This window comes from Alosa pseudoharengus, unplaced genomic scaffold (genome assembly GCF_046254945.1).
Source record: "Alosa pseudoharengus isolate Yale_2024_CS ecotype anadromous, Long Island Sound unplaced genomic scaffold, YU_APseudo_1.1 YU_APseudo_1.1_scf_1, whole genome shotgun sequence".
NCBI lineage: Eukaryota > Metazoa > Chordata > Actinopteri > Clupeiformes > Clupeidae > Alosa > Alosa pseudoharengus.
The window spans coordinates 3,365,974-3,390,742 of NW_027468564.1; the positions used below are offsets into that span (position 1 = coordinate 3,365,974).

Below are 24,769 nucleotides of genomic sequence, written 5' to 3' on the forward strand. Positions count from 1 at the left end.
GACACCAATTTTCTTTGTGAATGAGTAATGTATCGTAAATAATTAAACGTTCTTCATTAAAATACAGAGTGCATAAGTATTCATAGCCCTATGTTAAACCTATGTTGAATTCCCATAGAGGCAGGCAGATTTTTATTTTTAAAGGTCAGTTATTTAAGCTTAATGCAAATCAAAGCAGCTATTAAGCTAACTGAAAAATACACCATGCTAATATCTCGGTATGTTGAAGGGTATGTGATGATGTGGGGTTATTTTAATTCCAAAGGCCAAGGGAACTTTATCAGGATGTATAGTACCATGGATGCATGAAATAACTGGCCTTAAAAAATAAAAATATGCCTGCTTCTATGGGAATTTAACAAAGGGGTATGAATACTTATGTACCCTGTATTTTAATGAAGAACATTTATGTATTTACGATACATTATTCATTCACAAAAAAAATGGTGACCTTAAAGGTTGGATTTTTCCTCATTTTTTAAATTAAGGCATTAAGATCCATTTCCAAAAGATGATTTTATTTTATTCCTCTTTTTAGTCAACTTTAGCGTGGGGCTGAAGACTTTTTACAGGCACTGTATGAGACGCCTCTTTTCAGTGTGTTTGCATATGTCTTTTTAATTTAGAAATATATGGAAAACCTTTTCCACACTGGCCACATTTATGAAGCAATTTCTCTCCAGTGTGTACTCGTAAATGGCTTTTAAGATGGGAAATGTGTGTAAAAGCTTTTCCACACTGGGCACATTTATGACTCTTCTCTCCAGTGTGTATTACCATGTGGGTTTTAAGATTTGAGAGATGTTTGAAAGCTTTTCCACACAGGGCACATTTATGAGGTTTCTCTCCAGTGTGTATTAGTAAATGGCTTTTAAGAGTTGAACATTGAGAAAAAGCTTTTCCACATCAGACACATATATGAGGCTTCTCTCCAGTATGTATCAGAATGTGTTTTTTAAGAGATGAGAGGTATGTAAAAGCTTTTCCACACTGGGTACATTTGTGAGGCTTCTCTCCAGTGTGTATTATCATGTGGGTTTTAAGATTTGAGAGATGTTTAAAAGCTTTTCCACACTGGACACATTCATGAGGCATCTCTCCAGTGTGTATTAGTAAATGGCTTTTAAGAGCTGAACTTGTTGAAAAAGCTTTTCCACACTGGACACATTTGTGAGGCTTCCCTCCAGTGTGTATTAGCATGTGGGTTTTAAGATATGAACTTTGTGAAAAAGCTTTTCCACACTGGGTACATTTGTGAGGCTTCTCTCCAGTATGTATTAACATGTGGCATTTAAGAGTTGAGTTGTGGGTAAAAGTTTTTCCACACAGGGCACATTCATGAGGCCTCTCTCCAGTGTGTATTAGTATATGGCTTTGAAGACCTGAAATTTGTGAAAAAGCTTTTCCACACTGGACACATTCATGAGGCTTCCCTCCAGTGTGTATTAGCATGTGGGTTTTAAGAGCTGACCTTTGTGAAAAAAGCTTTTCCACACAGGGTACATTTGTGAGGCTTCTCTCCAGTATGTATTAACATGTGGCGTTTAAGAGTTGAGAGCTGTGTAAAAGCTCCATCGCACTTGACACATTTATGAGGCCTCCCTCTAGTGTGTATTAACAAAGGGGCTTTAAGATGTGACATTTTTTGAAAAAGCTTGTTCAGTAAGGTCTGTTAAACTCTTCCTGTAGACTGAGCGGTGGTAAAGCCTTCCTTTGAGTTCATCATTCGGTCCATGGATCTTCTGTTGCCTTATGTGCTGGTGTTCTGATACACCTGGAAGAGTTACCATAACGATTTAGAATGACAGACCTTCTATAATTCAATATTGGCTGATGACATTTTCTGTGTCAAATTCTGTCCAAAACTAATCCTTATGTGTGTATGTATAAAACAATTTATAGTCACAAGAAATTATTCATGCATGACGAGACGGAGAGCTTGTTCCACGCTACAGATGAATTTACGCTTATAGTAATCTACGTCATAGCACAGCCTGCACCCGCACCTCGCCAGAAATGTTTATTTTTCGCTTTTGAAAAACACACTTTTGTGGTTCGATTTGGGATCTATAATCTCTGCTGATTCTTTAAAAAGCACACCGATTTATCAGTCAGGCTTTAACCTGTTGAGGAGTGAATTATTTTCCTGGTTCCTTCTAGAAATCTATGCAAACAATCTATAGACCATTTCAACAATAAAAACAAAAACAATGCTTGAACGTTCTATTTGGGCCCCAATGTACTTCCTCTGCATTAAGATAACATATGGAATGTTAAAAAGGAAGTCTTGTGGGGGCCAACTATGATGCTGATAATGGAACTCTCTTGAAAGGGTCTATAGTTTCAGTTTTCTTTATGGGGAACATCTCTGAGAGTAATTGTTGCATCATAATGTGGAACTCTCGGTTTGCAAAACATTCTAATCACATATTTGTGACATACTCCTCAACTGAATGTAATGAAAGGGAAAAATCACTGGAGCATAAGAGATGTTTCTGTTTGGTGCAGCAAAAAAGATGTAACATTTCGATGGAGTCCTCAATGCCCAGTGTGTCCTAGAGATCTAGTGTTTCCATGGTCTAAAAATGCTTTTTATTATTATTATTTCTGTTCAGTGCAGAAAAAAAAGACTGCATATGGGTAAGTGCTATATATAGGTCCTGTAAACGAACTTCCAGAGGCAGGAAAGTTCGACCAGAGTCCTTCAATTCTAATATAAACGCTGGACAAGTTCCCGCCTCCTAGGTTTTATACCCCAGGGCTCTACACTAACATTTTTTTCCAGGAGCACTTGTGCCCCCAAGTTAAAAAATTTAGGAGCACAGACAAAAATTTGGGAGCACAGTCAGTTCTGTACTTAATTTACACATAATCTAACATTACACTGCAGCTAACAGTTAAACATGCCAGTGCACCAATTGCGAATATTAAGAATGACTGACAACATTTAGGCTACAGGAAACAGGATTTTAAAGATCAGTGCCTACTTTATTTTCAGTCTGTTTTATTTTCCTACATTTTGTTAATGTAAAATAATATAATACATTGCCATATTTGCATTTATCCTGTATATCAAGTATCCTGCCAAATGTAGGCTAATTTATTTATTTGTGAATCCACCTGTAGCTAATCCAAATATGCCCATGTGACCTATCTGACTGCATACTGCCTAATACTACTACTAAAACAGTCAATTTTCTCTTCCACAATACATAGTCTAATCAAGGATATTTATATATTTTTATACTTTTATTTTTTTATTTGAAATATCTGCATTGATGGGGGCAGTAGCCAAACGTTAGGCCTACACTTGTTTTGCACTTAAGCTTGTATTCGGTGTAAACAAACAAGCATGCGTGGAAGCCTGGAGTTGTCAGTAGCGTTCTACCTTTGAATAAAATGGGAGTATTACGGGAAGCTACTTTTATGCCTGTTCGCTACAGCTATATTTTGCATATTGCAGCCAATACGTCAACTGGGCTAAAAAGCATGTTAGGTTACCTTTCCTTCTCTCACTGCATTCTCAGAATCTTATCCTATTCCTCCTATATCCGATTAATTCGGTGGATAGAAGGCGGAAGAACTAATTTCTTCAATCTTTTCATCTTGGCTGGCTAGTCTAACTTTCCGCTTTCTCTGCGCGCTCATGGATTTCATAGAAGCGACTACTACTATCGAGTCCCAACGCGAAACTGCTAACGTTGATGGGAGGTGTAGTTTTATGCTGCATTCGCGACGTGATTCTATGGTTTGCACCAGTACTGTTTCTCGATGTTGCGGTGTATTTTGTAGACAAACATTGACATGGTTAGAAGTCATTCGCACCAGTGCGCCTAAATATTTTTTTGCACTCGCACGTCATCATTTTTACTCGCATATGCGAGTGAAATGGGCGCACTGTAGAGCCCTGTACCCTAAACGCCCATAATGGGAACTTGCCTATACTTGCCCATTTAACCTTTGTTTTTTCGCACTTAAAGGAATTATCCGGAGTAAAATGCACTTTAGATCAATTTACGGATGATTGGGAGCCGTAGGAGTCGATTGCCGTCAACAGGAGGCTACCTCACGCGAGACATCACGTCACGTGAGATTTCAAAATTCCAACCTGTTAGTAAGCTATCACTGTAAAAAATGATTTTGAGGTGTTGTAAATGTGATGTAGTTATATGTGTATATTATACATACAATGACTACATTCTGTCGTTTGCACTATAATATTAGATAAACTACACTCAATTACCTAATTTTCTTATGTAAACAATACTTGGGACGACACATGTTATTTATTAGTAAACTCCATGCAAGATATATGTAGAATGTGAAAAGTGTCCGGTAAGATATATCCTATTTTTTTTAGTATTCAATAGACATGCGCATTTGACATGAACTACACCTGAATCATCCGGCGGGCGACGACGTTCTCTCTTTTCTACGCATCTTCACTATGAGGTAAGGTCTTCAACGTGGTGTTGCAATAGACAGTAAAAGAAAGGGTATTGCACATTAATCTCCTACTCATGAAGCTCCAATGTATCGTCGCAACTTGCAGAGCAGTAAGTTAGCGTTATGGTCATCATTTGTGTGTCACTGTCAGTATACTACAGACTATACTACTTAAACGGCACCGAAAATCAAAAAATCCAGTGGAAACTAGATGGCAGAAGTGTGTAGGCCAATCTGCCCAGCAGCTTTTTCTACTTTGTCACCTACAGAGTTTGACAGGTACAATCTTTCAAAACGCCATGTTATTTCCCATAGACAATCCACGCCCGGAAGTTGGATGGATACGGAAGTTAGGAGGCGGGATATATTCTGGAGAGGTCTATTGTAAACGACATGACGTACGATGACAAGATTGACAACCTAAGGTATGACTTCTAACTGATTATCCAATATCCGTTGCAATATCCTTCAGTCAGTAACCATTCATGATAAAACTGTCCAACACATATATTTTCAATGAACCAAATACTGATATTTTTACAAACACACATTCAAGGTCGGAGGTGACATGGAACACATTTGTGAACAATAATGCCTAAACTGGCAATCTCTGATTAGAAAATGAATCGCAAAGCATGTGATTTTGCAACAGAAAGAAGAGCAGAATTGTTGAAGCATTATAGACTAAAACATGGACACTGTGGTCGAAACCAATCAATACCATGTCTACATTCTGATTGTCCTTGCTCTTTCAAGACCTGGAGTTCATTACGTAGCCATTTGTCTCGATATCATACGGAATCTACAGCATTGAATCAGTTGAGATAATTTACTTGTCTTGTGTGCCGATCATGTGGTTTCCAAACAGAGAGGCAATATTTTGAGCACATTGGAAGACATCTTAAAAAATGTTAAACTGTCAGTTGTGTATTTCAAGATTGTGATCACACCACAAACATATACAGAACATTTTTCTCACAAAAGTAAGAAACATACTCCTCATACACATGGAGATTTCAAGGGGTCAGTTTTTCAGGATAATCAAATGCAGTTATCTGGTGAGGATGAGGAAAATGAAAGCAACTTTGATTCTGTCTTTGTGGAAGAAGAGGATGTAAGAAAGGCAATTAGTGACAGATTTGGATGTCTCTTCCTTAAATTGGAAAGCATTTTCAATGTCTCCAACACATGTTTGAATGACATCATAGAAGAGCTTTATTTCATTACTTCCAATGCTTCAGGCCCAGCTATTAAAGAGATATTACTAACCACTTTGCAAAAGCATGGATGCACTATTGATTAGGGTTGGGCGATGTCCCCCAAATTTGCAGTTGACGATGTTTACAGTAAAACATCGTGATGGACGATGATATCGTCTCTTGGTGCGCTCTTTTTTCACTATACTTTACATAGGCCTAAAAAAACATTTCTACATAATAAGTAAAAAAAGGTTTTCTAATTACTTTATTTTACTAACCCAACTAATTACTCATCCGGGCTTTTCAATAGTTTGCACTCCGGCTTTTCAATAGGTTGCGCGTAATGGGGAAAAAAAATGCTCCCACTGAAGAAGAGTTGCTACGATGGCGTCGGCATTGGTTGCTAAAAAGGGTACTACTTCGCCTATATGGCAATTTTTTGGATTTAGACCTGATGAGAGCGGACAGCCAAGGGACACGACTGAAGTTGTGTGCAAGATCTGCTCATGTACGATCCGGGCAAAAGATGGGCAGACGACCAATCTACATGACCACTTGCGTGTGCATCATCCAGCAGAATATGCCACCTTGCCTGCACGTGCTGGGCCTAGCAAAGCTAGCCAGGGTCAGCAGACGATTACTGGGGCTTTTGCAAAAAGCATTAAATATAAAACCGACAGTGACAGATGGAAGCAGTTGACAGATGCGGTAACTCGCTTCCTGGCCAAAGAAATGGTGTCGTTCAATACAGTGGAGAAGCCGTCGTTCAAGGCTATGCTGCATATCTTTGATAGGCAATATGAGCTGCCAGGTCGGAAATATTTCTCCAAGACGGCTATACCAAACCTTTTCAACGAGGTCAGAAGTAACATCACAAAAGAGCTGGGTGATGTAGAATATCTGGCCCTGACAACGGACATGTGGTCCAGCTGTAACATGATGCCCTACATGTCAGTGACAGTGCATTATGTGAATAAAGAGTGGGCACTACAGTCCAAATGCTTACAAACCAGCTTCATGCCCGAAAGCCATACAGCTGATAATTTGGAAGATGCACTGCGTGGGACAATTAATGACTGGAAATTACAGGAGAAACAAATTGCCTGTATAACAACCGACAATGGGGCGAATATTGTTGCAGCCATCCGGCAGTTGAAATGGCCATGGTTAAGTTGCTTTGGGCACAACTTGAACCTGGCCATAAACAATTCGCTTGCGCAACAGAGGGCCAGCACAGACCGAGCTTTCGGGGTTTGCCGGGCAGTCAACACAGCGTTTTCGCACAGCTGGCTAAGGCGACGTGAGCTGCAGAAAGCACAAGTGGAAATGAAACTCCCTGAGCACTCAATGATCACGGTAATTTTTAAACAGTTATCCAACAACGAACGACTTATTGTTTAAATTATTTCATATGTATTTTATTATTTAATGTTATCTGCTTTGCAAACGAACATTTAACACACAGGCCTACAGAGAAATTTTGCGAGACACAACATGAATAATTGAAAATACACCTTTTAATGTTTTCTATGTAACCTATATGTAAAGCCTACATTTGCAGTTTGGGCTATGGGGTCATTAGGCAACAACTTAAAGCCCGTCATTAATAGCACATGGCTGAATGTGTCTTTACTGACAGGACTGTGCAACACGATGGGGCTCAAAACAGCAAATGGTGGAGAGAATTCTGGAGCAGGAGCAAGCCATCAAACGTGTATTTGCCCAAGACAAAAGCCGCCGCCCACTCCCCCAGCTGACATGGCAAGACATAAGTGTTCTGGAATCTGTGAACAACGCGCTGAAGCCAGTAGCGGACTTCACAGACATTCTCTCCGGAGAAAACTACGTAACGGTGTCCTCACTGCTACCCATGTTGGCCCATTTAGAAGGTGTGCTGGAGGAGTCAGATGAGGATTCCAAACTGACAGCCGACCTGAAGCGTGTCATCCTGGAGCAGATGGAAGGCAGATATCGTGATGACACCATCCAGAGGATGATGCGTAAAGCAACATTGCTTGACCCCAGGTACCGAGGGGACCATATGAAACCTCCCGAACTTCATTCCACAAAATCTGAAATGATGGAAGAGATTGTGACAGAGATTGCTCTGTCGCTGCCAAGTCCAACACCAGGTGTCTCACATGCTGGAGAAGAGAGAGAGGAACCAGATGCCAGCGCCGCCACCGTGCCTAAGAAAAAAAAGTGGTCTTTGGGCAGCCTTCTTGGGAAGAGAGTAGCTACAGCAGCCACACTCACTGATGAGCAAAAGGCCGAGTCAGAAATGACCATGTACCTGCAGGAAATGACCATTGATGGGGTTAGAGAACCCACTGACTTGGTGGAAAACGAACGAAAAAAGGTTTCCGTTAATGGCAAAATTAGCACGGAAATATCTGTGCATATGTGCTACTAGTACTCCATCAGAGCGGGTTTTCAGCACAGCGGGTAGTGTAGTTACTCCAATCCGCAGCTTATTAAAACCAGATAAAGTAAATATGTTAGTATTTCTGGCCAGAAATCTATAATCATGAAGAAATTAGATTTCTTTACGGACCTTTCGCAACCAGTTACTTGCATTTTGATTTTGCATTGGCCTATTGTTTTTAAACGTTCATTCGTATAGCATATGACCACTTTAGAATATGCCAATAATTTATAATTTATTTTGTAGCCTACAGTATGCTTTGCACGACAAAAAGTTTTTTGTGCTGCTAATACGTGAAATGGAAATCCCGAGTTTCTGCGTGTTGTTCCCGTTCTGTTGTTCTTGATTTGTTGTTCTTATGTGTTTTAATAAATGTTTGTTATCAGAATCACCTTCATTCTTTCATTTGATTTGACTTTGACAAGGCAATTTGACTTTAAAAGTAGGCCTAGGCTATTAACCAGACAAAAGCTATTTGACGTTCGCTGAAGTCGGGGCTTTTCTTAAACTGCGCTTCAGTGGAGTAGCCAGAAGAGCTGTTTTGTGACAATGAGCAAGATGTCCTGATACAATATGCTACTAGGTTGTTTTCTTGTACAAAATTATTTTTTTTAAGTTAAATGTGCAGGTAAGACATGTAAAAAAGACAAGAGGCTTACAATGTCAAAATCAATATTTGTGTAGCCTGACACGTATTTTCACATCACGTAGGCCTATTTAAAATAGCATGCATACACATTAGTTAGCCTATATTCTCAATTTAGTTTACAGAGCAGTCCCTGCAAAGTTTTTAGTTAAACTACAGAAGAGACTATGATTAGTGTGTGTCTGACAGGGTGGGGGGCGTGGCATCACGATGGTGGCTCTCCATCGTGATGTTGGTCAGCCATCACGATGGACGATGATATCGTCCATCGGCACAACCCTACTATTGATGATTCTGTGGTTTCAGAACTGGTGACAAATATTTGCCAGCAAATCCCTGTGAGTTCAGCTTTGGCCGCAGATGGGCCTTTAACCCATTTAGGCCTAAAACGCCTGGAAAAAATGCCTGTAAAACCTAAGGGTGATTTCAGAAAACCCCCTAAAACCTGAAGTTTTTCTGGAAATTCAGCAATTGTGTCAACGCCTACTTAATGATTGATTTCTCAGCCTCTGTAGCAGATAGGAACAAAATGTAAAAAGTATTTGAGAGCTTATACCTGTGGCTTTGCTAAGAAATTGGGTTTATTTAGTTACACCTTCACAAAAATAAAACATGCAATGTGTCAGTGCAGGAACAGCACTATTTTATCAGAAACCAGTGCATTTTCTACAGCTTGTCATTCTGGTTGACATCTACTGCCTGGTTATATGTATTATTGGTATGTTCAGAAATTACTGACAGGCCTACACAAGCTGAAATAGTTTCAAAAAGTGTAACTGTGTTTATTATATTACAAAAACATAGGCAAATTGGGGCCACCACCACCTTGACACTTATCAGTAATAATGAATACTGTGTGATTATTCACAGTAGTGGTGATCCTAGTCTCTGCTCAACCCTCCATACACACACAAAATGATGGCTTGTCATGTTTCTATTTCATATTTTGAATTCATAAACTTTATATATTTTGTTAGTATTTTATGATCTGCATAATTACTTATAGCTAAAAATATTCAGTAATTTGAATACATATTGATTTTTAAACTATTGCACTTGTCTTTAATGACATTACAGTGGTGATATGTAGGTCTAATTGAGTGCCTGTCACTTTGAGAAAAAACGTGAAAGTAATTAGCTTTCATTCTCAATTTCATAGCCTAGGTAGGTTACCGTGGCATTGTGTGTTGTCCCATTGACTTTTTCCTTGGTCATGTTTAACGGGCTATGTGCTTATATCTTAACTTACCCTACCATAACTTGGAGTTCGCTATTTCTGTTATTTTGATCCAATGAGTGAGACCTAGAAAGTGCTCAAAATAAAACTTTATGGTATTCTCTTGATAACGTTAGTGAAATGGATTTAATGTGAACTTGCACATAAAAAGACGCAGAGTGGCTACATAGTACAGCGCACGTTTTGAAGTGATGTTCCGCCTTTTAAAAGCAGATGTAGCCTAATCCGAATCGGGGTTAAATCCATCAATTAGACAAACAGAATCAGTAGGGTACAAGTTTTGTCAAAAGCTATGTCAAAAGCAGGCAACATTAGGGAGGGGAGAGCGCGTTCAAAGTCATCAGCAATAATGTCATCGAAGCCGAGAATCTCCTCAAAATCATACCTTCCGAAATCTCCTCGCTATCAAAGTCCTCCATGCTTGCTCGGAGAAATTTCAAAACAATGTCACGAGGAACATGACGACACTCCCTCGTGTCTATTCTGATGCATTTCATTGGCCCAGAGGCCGATAATTGGTGCAAAAAAAACCTTATACGCGGAAATCGACGTATACGCTTTCCCGGCCTCAATGGTAGAATTACGCAACAGCGCTCCCGGCTTTAATGGTAGAAATGCGCCAATGCTTTCCCGGCCTAAATGGGTTAAGCACATCATACAAAAGAAGCATCTTCTTGAAGGAACACTTTTCTATCATAGAACCTGTTGAATACATTCTTGATGATCAGGAGCACAAAACCTTTCAGTATGTGCCAGTTTTGCCTGTGCTTTCTCTACTTTTGGACAAAAAAGACATCCAAGATAAGCTCAGTTACTCAGTTATCTTGCCAAATGTAAGTTATTCAGTTATCTTAAGGTTTGGCACTAAACTTACTTGGACTTGGAATACCCATTGTTGTGCCATGGATAGTGGAGTATTTCCTTTGTTAATGTAATGTTGTTGTGTTGTGTTTTGCTTTAATCAAGGAGAATGACCGAAGCAGCCAATCTCAAACCATTAAGGTCCTTCTGGTCTACTCTCAAGATGATCCAGTGGATGTGGCACTTGTAATCGATGGCACTGAAGTGCTCACTAAACTTGAAAACAAAACAAAGGCATGTATACTGCTGATGGGAGTGATATATGCTTTGAATCTTGAGTACCCACCTAAACTGAAGAATACCTTCGATGCTTTTCAGAAGATATTCCTTGAGCTTGAGCCAAAAAGGCTTCTAAATAAGGTGCAAACACTTTTGCTGACTTAGGATAATGGATTCGGATACTTCTTTCAGTTCATGGTGTTGCACAAGCACTGAGCTTTTTTTTTCAGTCTCTCTTATTTGAATAGAATTACCATTGTAAGCAAGTTTTACTTTATGGCTTTATGGTATGGAGAATGGTTAACCTTTGGAATTTTAAAAATATTTGTATTTTTTATTTTTATTTTTAAACTTGAGACTTTTTTATATAAATGTGTAACTTTCCCAGTTGTGGGTGTACTTTGGTACTGACTTGGGATAATGGATTCGGATACTTCTTTCATTTTATGGTATTGCACAAGCACTGAGTCCCCCCACCCCCCCACCCCCGTCTCTGTTACTAAAATAGAATTACAGCCAGTTTTACTTTATGACTTTTTTTTTTTTTTTAAACTTAGTACAGTATATTTAATACAAATGTGTAACTTTCCCAGTTGTGGGTGTACTTTGGTACTTACTTGGTTAATAAAACCAGTTATGTAAATTGTGTGGTGTCATTATTACACTATTGAAATGTGTTATATAAATTAACGTTGAAAAAATTCAAAGCATGTTAGGTTTGAGAACAGGAAAAGATGAGTAGATAAGACATCATTTTTAGGGATTCATTTACATTCAGAAGGCTAGAAAAATATATGTAAAAAATCCTAGTAAGCTTTACGTAATATATTATAGTAAAAGATACTTGGACAATCTGTGTAATCAAAGGTAAACATTTACCTAAAAAAAGTATGTAAAAATTGTGAAGTCTTCGTAAGCTTTACGTAATATATTATAGTAAAAGATACTTGGACAATCTGTGTAATCAAAGGTAAACATTTACCTAAAAAAAGTATGTAAAAATTGTGAAGTCTTCGTAAGCTTTACGTAATATATTATAGTAAAGGACATTTGGAAAATCTGTGTAATCGAAGGTAAGGATTTACCTAAAAAAAGTAAGTGGAAATTGCTGCCACAATTTTTTTGCGTAAATAGGGTCAGTTAATTTTTACAGTGTAGGATTTGCTGTTGCATACAACTTCATTTCAATTTCGAAAGAAATACTGGACTATGTTTTTTTTTTTTTTTTTTTTTTTTAAACGGCGAGGAAATTGTGAATTTCCAGAGCGTGTTACTCCACACTCAGCAATCGACTCCTACGGACTTTCCCCTAAAGGTGGCAGCTGCAGCAGCAACATTTCCAGAAAGGTACTGGCTTGATGAAATTCCTTCTGGACTCTCTATCCGACCACATAAAGACCTTGGGATACTTTGGTTTGGCTTTAGGGACCCTCTACTCACTACCACGTAAGTGTAATGTTTGGAACTGTAGAAGAGGTATAAAAATAGCGTTTTGTAGCGGCGAAATGACATGCCTGGGTCACTTCCAGGCTAACAATTTTTGACTAAAAACAGTAAAATCAAACTTTCTCAAAACACATCCGAATGACATGATTTTGATGTCAACTCAACGTATGTACTCCCAATCATCCGTAAATTGATCTAAAGTGCATTTTACTCTGGATAACTCCTTTAATCTCCAATGTGAATTAGCATATGTTTCTTAAAGGGGTGGTTCAGGATTTTGGACATAGGACCTCATTTCCAAGTAAGCAAGTGTGATATTTATCAGTGGAGACCATTTTCAACACGTTTCATCCAGTCCTTCTAATTGCAGAGTTCGCAGGTGCTAGGCTAGCGCAAGTCAACGGTATGTGCTAGCCTGCCACTAAAAATAGTCTTACCCACTCCAAAGTACACCCGAGGCAAATAAATTATAACGCCAGACTATCGATGTACATGTCTGTATTGATAGTGTTATTTCTAACGTTATTCTATCCTTGCATTTCAACGATCGCATTACATTTTGAGGGACTAGTTTCTTAGCAGCGGCGGAATTATACTTGCTCCGGTTAGTAGTACGAAAAGCCGAAAAGTAAACAGTAAAGCGCACTGCAATGGGGATACCTAGTAGTAGCCTTGGTAATAGCAGTCCGCCGCTGAGTTGCAAAATGACTACTAACAACTTCAGGGACCAAAGTATAACTATTGCAACGTGATGCAAGGGTAGTTGTATTTCTTACACTATTCTATCAACACAGACATTTACATCGATTGTCTGGAATTTGCCTCAGGTGTACTTTGGAGTGGGTAAGACTGTCTTTAGTGGCAGGCTAGCACATACCGTTGACTTGCGCTAGCCTAGCACCTGCGAACTCTGCAATTAGAAGGACTGGATGAAACGTGTTGAAAATGGTCTCCACTGATAAATATCACACTTGCTTACTTGGAAATGAGGTCTTATGTCCAAAATCCTGAACCACCCCTTTAAGCCTCGAATTCTCTGAAAAACCTTTTCCACATTGGGCACATTTACAAGGCTTCTCTCCAGTATGTGTAAGCATGTGGCGTTTAAGATCTGCGAACCTGTTAGATGTTTTTCAACACTGGTCACACTTATGAGGGCTCTCTCCAGTATGTATAATGTGGTGTTTGAGATCTGTGGTTATTTACTCTTTACATCAATGATATAGAAAACATATTGATTTGACACACTTAACTTAATTGCTGACTCAAAAACAAAACAATTTCAAGATGACTTTCAAGATGGTGTTGTGGATTAACAACGTGCCTAACGTGATATTAGGCTAGCCTGATCAAGTCAAGATTTTGGGGGGCAATTTGGATATTCATTATTTGAAAAATAGGTAATTAATGACAAAAATAGACACTCTAACACACCTTATGTGTACATGCAATAAGAGGAATTGACTCTCATATAAGCGTCTAAATTCTATTCTTTTCTTTGCCGTTTAACTGATAGTATTAGAGATGCACGATATGGAATTTATGTATGTATGTGTCCATAGCTGTAACATAGAATATGCTGTGGCTCTACAAAAACCATCAACAATGATTTAAATTGCTGACACTCTGGGCCAAAGCTTCCAAAAACAGCGCAACATTCAAATTGTTAATGGACTTAATTTTGTTAAGTTGATTTACTAGCTTTTTTTTTTTTTAAGTACATTTTTGGGGCTTTTATGCCTTTAATGCGACAGGATAGTGGAGAATGACAGGAAGTGAGTGGGAGAGATTACGGGGCGGGAATTGAACACGGGTCGCCGGCGTACGGTGCAGGTGCCCCAGCCAGTTGTGTCACAGCTGGGGCCGATTTACCAGCCCTGTAAAAAGTAATAAGGCTAGCCTAATAGGCTATATTATATTCCAACCCTGAGTTTAGCAGACAACTTGATGAACTTTAAGAACATGTTTTTTATTTTAGACATAGCATGTCGATTGTAATCATGCGTGCGGTCCATTAACTGCGAGACACGCTGTGGAGAACAGTCGCCTGCTCATATGGCACTAATGTTCCTGGTGTGCAAAAATAACGCCTAGTAGCCAGCATCAGGAAACATTTTTGATTAGCTCTCCACCGGATGAGAGGATTTACATGCAATAAGGGGAATTGTCTCTCATATAAGCGTCCACATTCTATTATTTTCTTTGCCGTTTAACTGATAGTACTAATTAGAGACGCACCGATATGGAATTTTAGGGCCGATAACGATAACCGATATTTATTGGTACGATACGATAACCGATAATATTGCTCTTGAAAAAAACTGTGAAAAGTGATTTGGGGACAGCATTTAATAAGCATCATTTAATTGGAGTAATTTTTTCTACCACCAGCAATGGACAAAACTCATAATAGTCCTCAATGTTCAGCAGTCAACAAAATAGCAGTAGCCTAGCCCTTAGTATGTGTGGTTCCGTTAAGTGAACCTGACATCAGTGAATTGTGAGTGAGTGGCTAGCGACAGTGTATTTGAATTGTTTTAATTTAGGAGTACACTCATAAACTGCTAAGCTGGGAAAAAGCTATAGCGACCAAATCAGAGTTTGTGAGGGAAACTTATGTTTAGTTTCAATTGCGGGTAACTGAATAAAGCTGCAACTCCTCAAACTGCAACCTTATCTTATGTCCGTCTACTCTGTTGTGCACAACCTGCTGCAGGAGAAATGAAAGAGGTTAGCCCCAATCACTAAAATACAACATAGAACTAGGCGTACTTATGTACTCATCCCACCGAAGAGTTTGTTTATTCGTTTCCCCGACTAGCACGGTAAAGTGCAAACACACACACCAGCCCAAGACGGCTCTAGAAAGGGCTGGGCTGAGCTCCGCTCTGCTAAGGTTAAACGGCGGATCATTCACGGAATGATTTTGGGATGCACAGATTCAACGCAGATCCACATATCTTGTTAGAATGGTGAAATACATTCATACCGCTGACATTATTGAGGAAGAAGTATAGCCAACCAAGCTCAGGTAGCTCAGTGTAGCCAGATGGGCCTTACGTATGCCTAGGCTGGAAATTAGCAGCTTTTCTCTTTCTCCTTTCCTAAAGTATATCATTTCATTATTTATCTTTAGGGCTAAACGATTAATTGTAATTGCGATAATGTCTCGATATGATCGAACCAAATGTTCTTACCGCAAAGACTGCGATGATCACGCACTGGCTGCTGCGTGTGCATATTACTGAACACCGAGCTGAACTGTCATGGGGCCGTTTGCAAGATTATTCTGACTGGACGGAAAGGAGGGGCAGGTCTGTTGTGCTACCTGTGGTTGTGTTGATTAACCTGTGGTAACTCTATACAAAACATATTGATCTCAATGGTGCATTTCATGTTCAGGGTGGAAAATAAAAAAGAAAGATTTGCATAAGACTAGTCAAATTGGTGTCAAATTGGCAACCTACATCTGTCCTCTGTCAAATATAGGCAATACATAAAACTTTCAAGTTCTTTCTGTGTGGTAAACTATTTGTTTTCTCAGCTGTGTAGCTGAATAATAAGGTAATAAGTCCGCTTTCGCATCAGGGTCATATTCGGCCTGTCGGGACTTGAGTAATGGGTAATGATGCATGTTACTTTTACCCCTTATCGCGAGGAACCAATCACATCGGTGTATCTGATATAGGCGGGCCATGAGGCGAGCTAAACAGAGAACGACAGCATTGCAATGAATCAGTCAGTAAACATTGGTCGTAGTGATATCCAATTGCGTGCAGTGAGATTTTCAAATGCATGCTTGATGCCGCCCCTTGAGTTGGGCTATTTACATTATTCGTGGCCAGACCCTTAATCTTTCTAGATTATCAGGGTCTGGATTTTCCAGGCTACCATGATCAACAGACTGTTGTGACAGCAGACACACACAACCCAAACTGCTTGTGTGGCCCGTGTAGAGGGGAGTCTGTTGTCATTTGAGAGAGAGACTGCGGGGCTAAAAGGGGCAGCGTGAATCAGTGCGCTGTGACCTGAAATTGTAGCTATTTCCGAAATGCTATTTCTAAATGGAATGTGACAAAATAATTATTTTTGCTCGATTACATTGTTTTTTGTGATTGTTTAGAACCAAAATCGATATGCCTCTTGTGAGTGTTTGCTAATGATTCAGTGCAGCACAGAGCTGCCCCAGGCTTCCGTGCAACAGCGCCCTCTAGAGTCACAAAATTCAGTGAAACACATATGGACTGTTCAGTTCTATATGAGAGGACTTACTTTCCAGCTGGTCATGCTCCTCTTCCTCCATCTCTTCTTCTTCTTTCTTCACTTCAATCGTCACTGTTGGCATTTCATTGTAAGTAGACCTTGGTGACTCTGTGACGTCTGTTTCAGTTTTACAGTCTGTTTGAGATTCACAGTGAAGCTCTGCAAAGGGCTTTTCTTCTTCATCTGGACAAGAAATCATATGACCATACTCCTCCTCATTTACATCTTCTTCTTTCACCATCACGCTCGGCGGGCCAAGCTGTCGCACTTCCTCCTCTTCCTCCTCCTTCTTCACCGTTGTCTGTAGTGTTGCACTGTAAGTAGACTTTTCTTCTGCATCTGGACATGCAATCAGATGACCAGATTCCTCCTGTTTTACATCATCTTTCATAACTTCTTCTTTCACAATCACTCTCAGGTCAACCTGGTGTGTTTCAGCACAGCTAGAACGAAATGGAAGTCCAACATCCATGTTGCTAGCAGAAGAAAGATGATCCCATCCAAATATTTCAATTGCCTGAAATCAGAGAAACAAAATATTTGTTTTTCAATTAATAAAAAACAAAATCCCATGAATAAAAATATTATTATTATTATTATTATTATTATTATTATTATTAAGCTTATCACTGCAGTTCAAAGTGCTTTACATTTAGAGCATTTAACACAGTATTAAAGAACTGAATTGTAGTAATACAAACAAACAAACAAACAGACAAACCAAACAATAAATAAAACATAAAACATTTACAATTAATTAAAAATGAGAATTCACAAGATGGTAAGGAGATAGATACAATACATACAATACAACTGATGCAGTGAAAAGACCATGTAAATAGTCACATAATATAAAGAAATAAGATACAAGAAAAAAGTGAAAACTAAAAGCTCACATACAGTATGTGCTCTTTGCCTGAGATCAACACATCGTTATGTGTAGCCCAATGGGATCATCGGAGAACAACAAAAAATAACTGCACTTCTTCAAGTGTAAGAACTGCAGTTTTATGAGTATTACACTGTTGCGTTGGAGGAATTATTTGTGTACTTATGCAGGACATGCAATATTTTGGATATTAAAAATGCATTGTACTACATAGCACTGCACAGAGATGCAATATGTTGGAGATGAAAACATTGTGTATTACTGCAGTCGGTTTTTTTGTAAGATATCGGAACGCCAGATGTGCCCCCATTCCGGTGGACCGACCGTGGTAGACACGAGGGGTATGCTACGAAGCATATTGTTTTTTGATTTGAGCCAGAGTCCAAACCTCAATCAGTCAAAAAAGGCCAGAGTGATGGCAAATAATCGTACCTGCCTCAAAACCCAGATTGCTGCTAAAAAGGTGCGGTCTACAATCATTGTGGAGACATGGAGAGGCTTGATAGGTATTATAAGAACCATTTTGAGAGTTTTGATGGCAAATAAAGATGTGTCCATTTATTATTTAAAAAGAGTATTAATAATATTGGAAACGTCTGCCATTTTTCATGAAAATGTTACAAAAGATAAAACGATTATGTTTTGATTCCATGATTCTACCACATTTTCTTACAACCTTTTGGCATGTGGCAGTGTCATTTCAGTTAGAACAAACATATTGGTCAAGAGAAAATCAACATTAGATCAATATTTGCCATGGGGTTATGAATAATTTTGTTCTTAACTGCAAAGTACTCCCTTCACTACTTGTCTTTGTCTCTTGCACTGTGGGATCGTACCCAGGGAGCAAGCGGATCCATGTTATCGGAGCACTGTTGGACCACACGTTTCCTACTTACTCAACACATAGATGGATTAATAATTATAATTGAACTGAATAGCAAGTGTTTGAACCCACAAGGTGAGGCGTTTGTCAGCAATAGACCAAAGGACCGAAAAGCAAAATACGTCTCTTGCTATCTGAGGGGTATGCTACAAAGCGAGGTAAATGGCTCATCCGACTTTAGGGAGAAAGTACTGACCTATAAAGAAAGTTTGAATGCATGTATTGCTCCTTAAGATAAGTTGTGTTGAGGAGTTAGCCTGCTGTTTGTGACAAAACACACAACTATCCAGAGAAACGGTTTGATCTCTCGAGCAAGTCTCAATTTAGGCTAGCTGCTATGTAACCTATTGCTTCTTTTTGTTCAGTGGCGTTGAGATCAGCGATACGAAGTTACTTTGGCTAACTAGCTACATACTATGTGAAAGCACAAACCCATCCTCCAGCAAGTTCGCTGCTCTGACAACTTACTTCTGTTGATTGGTGTTTGTGTCTGATTACACGCGGAATCTTGATTATTTCCGCAAAATGTCTTGAACCATTCTCCCGTTTTGGACAGCATGCAATTTCCCCTGCTCGCGACTCTAACTTCGTGGAGCCAACAAACATAACAATCAAATTTCCCAGATAGCCCCCATTCTTCTTCTTCTTGTTTTTCTTTGGCGGTTGGCAAACAGCTTTTAGGTGCATTACCGCCACCTTCTGAATAGGAGTGTGGGCCTGAATACATCACTGTTAAAAAAAAAAAAGCTGAGGTTAAATTGTGAAGTTAAAAATTGAAGTGCCCATATCATCAACATATAGCCTAACATATAATAAATTAAAAATAAACACATACATCCAAATAAAATAATAATAATAATAATAATAATAATAATAATAATAATAATGACATACAAGGGTCACTAGATTTTCATAGTATTCAAGAAGCAGTGCATTGTTTATCTTTCACCATTTTTAGAGATTTCAGCTTTGGTTTGATTTTAAGTAATCTGTGTTTGAAAAGAAACATCTTTTGCAAGCCAAGAAGGAAGAAAATTAGATTTGTTCTATACTGTAATGTTTTGGTTGTTCCATAAAATAGCTTTGTGGGGAGAAAAGTGATGAACGTAGAGTAGTTTCCAGGCTAAGAGGGCTTGTTTGTGGAAATTGGATAGTTTAAGAGGACTTTTAGGAGATATAGTTACATATTAAGAGATATTGTATACCACCACATTTTTTTAAATATTACATGGAATAAAGAACCACAAGGAATCTTCGCCTTCAAGCAAACATCTTCTTAACCAGTTAACCTTAAAAGTGTTATTGAAGTCAGTAACTTCCAGGCCTCTGATCTGTTGTTGGATAAAACTGACTTTTTCAGCTTATGCTGTTTGTTTCGCCATATAGAATTAACAAAGGTGTTTTCAAATACTTTTACAAGTTGCGCCTGAAGCGTATAAAGATAAAGTTACACCAAACGAGAGAGGCCCTCTGCCTTAGAAAGAAGAACTCTACCGATGATAGAAAGGTCTCTTTGAGCAGTTGTTAAAAAATGTTTTAGTAATTTTCAGTCCAGGGAGGAAATTGAGATCTTGCCGTGTGCTTGAGTTTTTACAGATGTGCACTCTTTAGTATTTAACACTATCTTTTACATTAACTACTTTGTCGTTAGAGTTGTGAAGACATAGAATTTCACATTTATTTACATTTAGAAAAAGACCTGAAGCTTGAGAAAATGACTGAATGGAATTAAGTGCAACAGGGATTTGACCCTTGTCTTTTTTTAAAAAAAAAGCATAGTGTCATCAGCAAGTTGTGAAATCTTAATCTCTCTGTTGAAGATATATGCCTTGGTTATTAAGGACATTAATAGACATTATTACCAAAATAAGTAGAAAAGGAGAGATGAGGCAGCCCTGTCAAACGCCTCTGTGAATACTAAATCTTTTTGAAATGTTAAGATTTATGATAATTCAACTATTAATGTCCTTGTATAACATTTTACATTATTAGGCCTACATTACATTTGGCTGACGCATTTTTAACCAAAGCGACTAACAACATGGTGAACAGTTTAAGTTTTAAAGCAATTCTCTCAACAATTTTAGGACAATTTAAAAACGGTAGAGTACAGTAAGAATTAGTGCATCAGTGAGTGCTGTTTTTAAACAGTTCAAGACGGGGGATAAGTGCTATGATCAGCAAGACTTGTTATAAGTGGTGCTAGGAGAGGAGATGTTCTCTAAAGAGCTGGGTCTTCAGGAGTTTTTTGAAAATGGAGAGGGATGACCCTGCCCTTGTAGGAACTGGCAGTGTGTTCCACCAACGAGGAACAACAGATGGGACAAGTTTGGATTGACCTGAGCGTATACCGGTGGTAGAGCTAGACGTCATTCGTCTGAGGAGCACAATGGTCTGGAGGTAGCGTATGTCTGTATGAGGGCATTCAAGTAGGTGGGAGCAGAGCCGGAGATTACTTTGTAAGCAAGCGTTAGAGCCTTGATTTTGATGCGTAAATCTGTAAATGTTTAGGAATTGAGAAGACCATTTGCTACAGTTTTGAGAATGAAATTATGTCCAATTACTCCCCGATATAGGATTTCAGTTGCTCAACAGTATGGGGTATTCTTAGTCATGCTTTTTATTCCATTATGCACCTAATTTCACAAATCTGGACTGCACCTGGACTCTTCCTCATATGGAGAAATACTATTTAAATATGTGCAGAATTCATTTTGACATTGTTTTCCTGAAATATTCCCTGGAAAAGACATTGCCTGGATGGCAGTATATGTTGCTGAAAACCTGTATAAATCATTCAGAATTGATTGTGCTTTGCCAAATGTGCAAGATGCCCATAATGCTCCTCCACACCGTCATAGATGTTGGGTTTCGAACTGAGCATTAAAACAAGTTGGATAGGTTGTATACTTGGATAGGCCCTCTCCTCTTTAGCCCAGATGAGTCTATGATTTCCAAAAAGAACGGCAAACTTTGATTGGTCACAGAACCTTTTTCCACGTTACCTCAGTCCATTTTAAACAAGCTTAGGCCCAGCTGTGCTCTTACATTATTAAGGCTCTTATGCATGTTGCTGCTGACAGCTTTGCCTGTCTAACGAATGTTATCTCCGCGATTTAAGATTGTTTGTGTAATCTATAGGCACGGCACGCACTTTAAAGGCACACTATGCAGGTTTTTTAGCTTAATATGCAAGTTTTTCGCTTAATTTACCTTTATTTAACAGCTTCAGAGTCATTGGAATGGTTATATGACTTTTTTCGGGTTGAATGGTGGCCGTCTCGCTTCCCCCTAGCTCCTGTGAGCGGAAAAACCACCCTTGCAACTGTGGGCCGGCGGGCCGACGGCCTCAGTGTCAGGAAGTATAACGAGTGTAACGAATTGCTTTACTGCATTCAAATACACATACACGCCAGGCACCGGCTAGAAAAAGGTAGCGATGGAGTTTCTCAGACATTCGTCATGACAAAGCCAGCGAAAAAGAAGCAAAAACCGAGAAAAACAGTAAGGAAATTGCCAATACTGCATAGTTTACCTTTAATTTCCCTATTTTTACAATCGGCTAGCCTAACAAACGCATTTCATTTAAAAAAGCAACCTGGTCCATCGCTAACAACTAAGTGCACCTAGGCCTACAACTCTACACATCCAAAAGGGTAGAACCAGAGCCCGTCTACGGAGAGCCCCCCCACTCTCTATTAATCCCATACAAACCGAATTTGGCTGCAGTTCACCAGAGTTCACCTAGATGGCGATCACGGGTGAGTCCAAAATACATGATGTCCTATGGAGCTACATGGCTAAATTTATTGTTTTCAAGGATACAAGGATACAAGGAAGTTTATTGTCACATGCATATAGTTACTGGATGTAAACAATAAATAAACAATTATGTAAACAATTATCCTTGAAAACAATAAATGCAGTGAAATGATGTCTGGTGTCAGCCTATTTGTGCATTTATGGGGGGGGGGGTAAAAAGTGCAGTAGAAGAGGGGTTTAGTAGATTAAGTGGCAAGGGCTGCATAACAAGGAGCACCCAAGAGCACCTATTTAACAACTGAAACCCTCAGATTTTATTTTATTTTTCGCAAAATGGATATGGATTATCAATCAAAAGTGAAATAATCCGGGAGTCATGTCCTTTCGTTTTCTTACAGGTTGGGTCGTTGTTGCCCATAACACACGAGCATTGATGCTATGATGCTAATGAAAGACGTCATTGACACGTTTGAAAGGCTTTTTAGAACAATTAAGTGACTTTAAAAAATATAATACTCAACCAAGTATATTGTCTTTGCCTCCCCTTTCGAATACAATATTCAAATTACTTGAAAAAAAATTATATCCCGAGAAAAGTGGATTTTGAGGGGTACAGCTCCATAGACCTCCATTCATTCTGGACTCGCCCGCGAGCGCCCCTAGATGCAGTACCACACCGGAAGAGTTCCGAGAGTGAAGGTTCTCCCCTTATTAGACATTCTCTGGTAGAACCTTCCAGTAGGCTATCATAACTTTTTTTACCGCTTAGTCTGTGCAACGGCGCAGCCTACGACGATGTGAATTAGTGACAGTTGTTGTTGCGGTAAACTTAAGCTCCTGTCTCTAAATAGTGTAGGCTAGACTAGGCCTACTTGCTATGTTGCTTGATTTTATGTAATAAATGCAGCCTGTAGCCTAGGACCTAGGTTACTTCAGTAAACCCAGACAGTGGCATCAGTTTCGCTTTTAAAACGCAACAGTGTAGCGTGATAGGGAAAGTTCCTGTTGCGGGCTAATTTACAGCATAGGTATGACGAGCTCCCTTTGTGAGTGCACTAGACCAGCGGCATCTTTATTAGCACCCCCCCCCCCCCCCTCCCAGCAATCAGTACAAATAAGCATGTTTATAACAATTCAGAAAGATAGATTTGGCCAAAGGTGGGACCCCTTTGCGGTCGTGGCAGCCGTGGGACCGGAGCGACCGCACCCCCGCTCCCTCCGCTTATGAGGCTAGCCTAGGCCACGGAGGGGAGTCTCCGTTGTGTGTGTGAGAGACCGGGGCAAGGAGAGTGGGCTGTGTGAGTTTTATGCCGCTGCATGTAGCCTAACTAACGAAAGAAGACGATATCTACGTGAAATAACAACAACAAGCAATTTCCCCTGCTCGCGACTCTAACTTCGTGGAGCCAACAAACATAACAATCAAATTTCCCAGATAGCCCCCATTCTTCTTCTTCTTGTTTTTCTTTGGCGGTTGGCAAACAGCTTTTAGGTGCATTACCGCCACCTTCTGAATAGGAGTGTGGGCCTGAATACATCACTGTTAAAAAAAAAAAAGCTGAGGTTAAATTGTGAAGTTAAAAATTGAAGTGCCCATATCATCAACATATAGCCTAACATATAATAAATTAAAAATAAACACATACATCCAAATAAAATAATAATAATAATAATAATAATAATAATAATAATAATAATGACATACAAGGGTCACTAGATTTTCATAGTATTCAAGAAGCAGTGCATTGTTTATCTTTCACCATTTTTAGAGATTTCAGCTTTGGTTTGATTTTAAGTAATCTGTGTTTGAAAAGAAACATCTTTTGCAAGCCAAGAAGGAAGAAAATTAGATTTGTTCTATACTGTAATGTTTTGGTTGTTCCATAAAATAGCTTTGTGGGGAGAAAAGTGATGAACGTAGAGTAGTTTCCAGGCTAAGAGGGCTTGTTTGTGGAAATTGGATAGTTTAAGAGGACTTTTAGGAGATATAGTTACATATTAAGAGATATTGTATACCACCACATTTTTTTAAATATTACATGGAATAAAGAACCACAAGGAATCTTCGCCTTCAAGCAAACATCTTCTTAACCAGTTAACCTTAAAAGTGTTATTGAAGTCAGTAACTTCCAGGCCTCTGATCTGTTGTTGGATAAAACTGACTTTTTCAGCTTATGCTGTTTGTTTCGCCATATAGAATTAACAAAGGTGTTTTCAAATACTTTTACAAGTTGCGCCTGAAGCGTATAAAGATAAAGTTACACCAAACGAGAGAGGCCCTCTGCCTTAGAAAGAAGAACTCTACCGATGATAGAAAGGTCTCTTTGAGCAGTTGTTAAAAAATGTTTTAGTAATTTTCAGTCCAGGGAGGAAATTGAGATCTTGCCGTGTGCTTGAGTTTTTACAGATGTGCACTCTTTAGTATTTAACACTATCTTTTACATTAACTACTTTGTCGTTAGAGTTGTGAAGACATAGAATTTCACATTT

The 24,769-nt window shown here is 39.0% G+C and overlaps 1 protein-coding gene across 1 annotated transcript; it reads right to left on the reverse strand.

Annotated features, from left to right (window-relative positions):
- Positions 1-146: 146 nt before the first annotated feature.
- On the reverse strand, positions 147-19,131 carry LOC143121171 (uncharacterized). Its single transcript, XM_076281568.1, has 3 exons — positions 18,986-19,131; positions 16,752-17,259; positions 147-1,774 (listed from the first exon to the last, which is right to left on the reverse strand). Exons 1-3 carry the CDS (start codon positions 19,121-19,123, stop codon positions 1,629-1,631), a joined length of 792 nt encoding a protein of 263 aa, XP_076137683.1. The 5' UTR covers positions 19,124-19,131; the 3' UTR covers positions 147-1,628.
- Between the last annotated feature and the right edge of the window lie 5,638 nt (positions 19,132-24,769).